The 5325-nt window shown below is 37.4% G+C and overlaps 1 protein-coding gene across 1 annotated transcript in view; it reads right to left on the bottom strand.

Moving 5' to 3' along the window:
* Nucleotides 1-5325, bottom strand: part of ATG4C (autophagy related 4C, cysteine peptidase) — a 19832-nt gene that overhangs the window by 10343 nt on the left and 4164 nt on the right. The window contains exons 4-6 of the mRNA XM_010139310.1: nt 4435-4765; nt 2474-2544; nt 940-1076 (exon numbers count right to left, since the gene is read on the bottom strand). Coding sequence (XP_010137612.1) covers nt 940-1076; nt 2474-2544; nt 4435-4765 — 539 coding nt within the window. The remainder of the gene's footprint in view (nt 1-939; nt 1077-2473; nt 2545-4434; nt 4766-5325) is intronic.

Genomic DNA, 5325 nt, shown 5'->3' with positions numbered 1-5325 from the left:
GAGCTAAACTGAGAAAGAAAAGCAATTTAATAGTTCATCACTTAAATAAAAGATTTCATCACTGTCTCCCAAGCCATTAAAAACCAAATGTTTTCCTAAAATTTTACAGAGACAGACTCTCAGGTGTTGTTCATGCTACTACATTGTGCTATTTTCAAAATTACAAGATTTCAAGACAGACAAACAGCAGCATGGACAATGATAAAGCAGCAGGGCCAAGAGAACAACCTCTTCTCCATGAGAAGTGTTCAGGATGACAGCACACTTCCAGCTGTTAGCACCACAGCCAGCAGCTCTGCTGAAAAAGAGGATGGCATAGACCTTCCTCCCCTCTGCCTTCTCCTTGAGTTTTTCTTCTATCCAGTTTGTTTCTATTTGTGGTGTCTGCTTGCTCCTCCTGCATCGTCTTCCTCAGAAACACTCATCCTGATATCCAGAGAGTTAAAAAACCCCCTTGAAGTAGTGACTAAAGATAAAAAAAAATTCTATTCCCTCTCATAAGAACAAGACAAAAGAAAATGGGAAGAACAGACAAGCAACAACCTTAAACCATTTGACATTTATGAAAAGGAGAAAAGGAATAAGGATTTTGGCAAATTTATATTTTAAAATGCTGACGGATACTTAATACAGCACAACTCTTAACAGCATACGTAACTAAATTACCATGTGTAACTGGAGCCCCTGCATTAATGTCTTCTCAGGTAGCGACTTTAGGAGCAGGACAGTTATCGCTGCTTCACCAAGGGACACCATGTGCTCTGCAATTATGTCTGATCTTGTAATAGGGAAATTTAAAATCTGTAAAGTCAAACTTTACAACCTTCGACTGTAAAATCACCACCACACATTTAATGGGGAGAAGATGAACACCATGAAGTCGTTTCTCATATTGCCTAGTGCTACTGTTTGAAAAATGATTGAGCTCTCGTTTCATACCTTTACAAACTCTAAGTAGTCCGTGTTTGTTCTCTCTCCACCGAGTCTCACAGGAACTAATATAATTACAGCTTTTGTGTCTGCTTTTCCAGAATCCATAAGAGAGCACTGTCTGTCAACAACATCTGAACTGTAGACTGAAAGGAGACACACGGAAATATTCACACTTAAAATATAACCACTAGCTTTACACAGATACACCTACAACATGTCATCACTTAGTCTGACAAAATAAAACTCACAAAGTAAACTTCTCCAAAATCTTACTGCCCTCCTGATACACAGTTCAGTTCCTGAGAAAAACAGTGTTATGCCTCCTCATTTTCAGCAACATTTTGCAGAATGGGAATCTGCTGCTGCTGCTGAGAGAAGATACAGTGCCAAGGAAATGCAGACAGGGTAGGTTAGGAGAAAGCCAGTAAATATTTATTCACTTCATAGACACTTCTTCTAAAAGGAGTCATTTAAAACTGGAAAGCCAACAACTACATGCTGAAGAAAAACAGACAATAATTGATTTTAATAAATATTCAAGTTCTCTGTTACAAAGTTAACAGTCATTGAAAATGAGTGAAAAAATGCAATGTAGCATTATTGTCTATTCCCTCCGAACTATGAGAGACGCGAAAATCATCACCAGCACAAAGAGGTGAAACATTAATAGAATTTTTAGTTCACACTGTCATTGTAACTCAAGTGAAACGGGTTTGTAAGGTCTGATTAAACTAGTTTGATTGGTCACCCAGCGATGTTGCCCTCTGTCCTACCCAAGAACAGTTACAATATAACTAAAATTCCCGGCAGCCAAACCTGGCTACTGTAGTAATACCTTGTGCTTAGATCTGAAAGACTCTAGTCATCAGTGTAAAGTCTCACCGCAGGTTTCGCTTATCTTGTCATCATTTTCCGCTGCTGAACAGCCAGAGCTTTAAGCTCCTCTGCCCGTTATTGATTATTTAAAACACTGGAGCAGCAGAAAGGTTACCACTAGCTCGGGTTCACCATCCTGCTCACACCTTTGAGCTCCAAGCGAAAATGACGCCTTATGAGTCTAGGAGGTTGGCACAATGGGCTTTTTCCATTAGGAAAATGGGTAAAAGAAAATGCTGAGATGCAAAAGACAAATAGGATTTAATCAACAAATCCAACTGAAGTATTCTTCAGGTGTTTGGATGTTTTTTGGGGGTTATTTTTAATAAGATACAGAAGTTCTTACTAGCTTACTGCTAAAATGACATTGAAGAGAGTACAGAACAGATTATTAACTGATTTAAATCCAAACTACTTGTGAGGGTTTGGAATTCCACTGTAAGACAGCAAACAATGAATGTACAAAGCTTTCCAGTTGTGACGTCTGATTCTCAAAAAGAACAAACATCTGCATGTATCAAGAACCCCTTTGTCTACATAATCCCAATTTCGAGGACCCATTTTTGAGTTTATTTTTTTCCTTTAGAGCTCTATTGTTAAGTGCTTACAGAAGGGCATAAAAAGCATCTAAAATGTTTGCAAAAATCTACAGAATCACATTTACCTGTACAGTCTTGAGCAACATAGACTGTTACTCCCTGGAGCTCAGGGTCTCGGGCTTCTTCAACAGCTTTTCTACGTATAAACAGAAAACTACTTAACTCATCTCTGGGTTTAAAGAAATTAACAGTAAATAAACATAAATTATTTGATTTGCAGAAACAGGTTGGGTTTAATTGTTTGAGGATTTTTTTTGTTTTGGGATTTTGTTTTTTTGTTTGGGTTTTTTTGTTAAATTCAAGACACCTTCCATTCCTGATAAACTCAGATGGGGGGCATTTTTTTTTTGTTCATTTGGTTTTTTTAAACACTGGATACCAACATGTTTTTTCCAAGTAAAGATGACAATGTCTGGCTACATAGAAGAAACAATGAAAACCACAAAAAAAGGCCCAAATAAATACATCAACGTACAATGAAATCCATATTCATACCTAACTGAATATTAAATCCATATTCATACCTAATTTCTTTTGGTTTATAATACATTTCTGTCCTGTATATTGGAATAATTAAGGATAAATTTGCTGACAAAAGCGTTATTATTGATAGATCGCTTTAGTTGACCTCAGGTCAGAGAACTAGCCACAAATTAGCACTTGATGTCAACGGAAATAAAGGCCAGCACATACAAAGCTGCAAGGTTTCACCCAAGCCTTCAGAGATAACTGGATTATGAGGCTATCCTCAAAAGAGTAAGAGTAATGGACTAAAAAGAAAATGTATGTCAATAGTCTTAAGCATGATCGTCAATCAAGGATGATATTTGTAAAGAAATTAAACTTCAAAACAGAAGATTAGCCCTTCACTTCAGTACAGGCTCGCATTAAATGGCCACTATCGGTTTATTTCACACTCTATTTTGAGGAACTGTTTAACCCAGTCATTCTGGAATTATGAGAGCACTATATGTTGTTAGTGCTGCTAGAAGAAAGGAGGTCTGGGAAAGGAAACGTTCGCAGGGTTAAAAATCACCGACGGGCTTGTGTTGGATGTAATTCTGGACCAAATCCCACCCCCACGGCTGTTAGGTAATTTACTGCAATTTAAAGCAAGCAAAAAGAGTTCTGAACAGTTGCTGTTATTAGAATAAAAGAGAAGACATAAATAATGCTAACCTCTCACACTAATGTATGCACACCCATATATACACCTGATTATTCCAGTACAGATTAATATACTTTTACACTAAATATCAAATTCTTCTATTCACGGGTATATAAACGTATGAACTTCGGCTTCTGCTGCTTACATGACTCATTAGTGATCCAGTTTATAGGTAAACTGGAATACACTAAAAACATAAGCCTAAGTCTATAAAAAAAACCCCAAACAAACCAAAAATTAGGTAACATTCAAAGAAATGGCATGTAAAGGCACACAGTATGCAGAAATTTGACTTTCGGCTTTTTTTTAAACCGTGCTGAATGTCACAGACCCTTTACTTTTACTGTGAGATAATTATAATATTAATAGTCCCACGCATTTACAGTTTCACAAGAATTTGATATGTGCAAAGAAATGCTGAAAACATCAATTTTAGCTCTGACATTTCATTACACTATCAGTACATTACAGCCCCCAGGTTACAGTATTAAAAAAAAAAAGTCTATAATGTTATGCGTGTCCCAAGGTTGAAAGAGTGGTTAGTTTTTAGAACATTTCATTAAATGCAGCTCTGCTTAAAATCTTGAGTTTGGAAGAGGTCCTTGGGACTTGCCGAAAGTACAGGAAAACAGGATTGTTGGGTTTTTTCCTGAAATAAGATTGAATAAACCCCAGAGTTCAGTTCCTGCACCTGCTACTTCCCCTCCTGTCTCTGAAAAACTTCTGGAATTGCTACCAGTAAGGACATCATACAAAGCCAGTAACAAACGGTTCAATGCTTCATGAAGCTGAAGTAATCTCATGACACTTTGAAATGCGTAAGGCAGGATTAACAACAAAAAATAAAGGTATTCTTACCTTAAAATGTGGGCCACAACTGCAGGCCCATACCAATCCCCTGCAATTTTTCCAGACTTCTTTCCATATTCTATTAGCTGATGTAAGCCGAAAGCTGCCAGCGGAGAGTCGCCAAACCAAGAAATTATTTTTCGATGATAAACCTCATTTCTCCTTTCATTATCGTCACGGTTTCTCTTTAATCTTCCCTGATGGTGATTTGACAGGATCTTGGGTTCTCTTTCTGCTGTAAGCGATGCTTCAAACGATGCTGTCAGCTTTTTCACTGTATGGGCTGTCCATGATTCAGCATCTGAACTGTCGATGTCCAACGCATCTGGCCAGACCCAGGCTGCAGCAAGAAATTTTAAGATGCATATTAGGCTTCATATTAACTTTTTGGTTTAATCAGCAAAGCACATCCCTTTCTCCCCCACGTTCCTTAAACCAGTAATACCTATTTCACACACTGAGATGCAAATGTCAGTGTTAAAATGTAAACAAAGAACTCCAGTGGAGTATGATTTGCTTTCATTTTCTGTTCAATGACAGGTGAAACGAAATACTACAAACAGGCCATTTGTCAGCAAATCACGCCACCAGAGACAGACGATCCCAGACAGTTAAATATACAAGATGTACCTGATTACAGGGCACCAGTTAGAACTTCCTTACATACCAAAACCAGGAAAGGTTGCTATTCAGTACAGCTAAAAAGTTTTAGCCTTGTCAAACAAGAAGTTTCAAAAACTGATTTTAATTCTTCTGCTTTGACAGTTATTAAAAAACCAGGCAACCCTGAGGAATTACTCGTGTAAAAACAAACTCTTCTTCCTGGCAAAATGTCAAAGCAAACTGGCAAAAAAATAGACAAGATTTCTTAATTCACTCAATTTGTGAATTCTTTTCTTT

The sequence above is a fragment of the Buceros rhinoceros genome, unplaced genomic scaffold (assembly GCF_000710305.1).
Source record: "Buceros rhinoceros silvestris isolate BGI_N320 unplaced genomic scaffold, ASM71030v1 scaffold10217, whole genome shotgun sequence".
In the NCBI taxonomy this organism is placed as follows: Eukaryota; Metazoa; Chordata; class Aves; order Bucerotiformes; family Bucerotidae; genus Buceros; species Buceros rhinoceros.
This window is presented reverse-complemented; position numbering and strand designations above follow the sequence as displayed.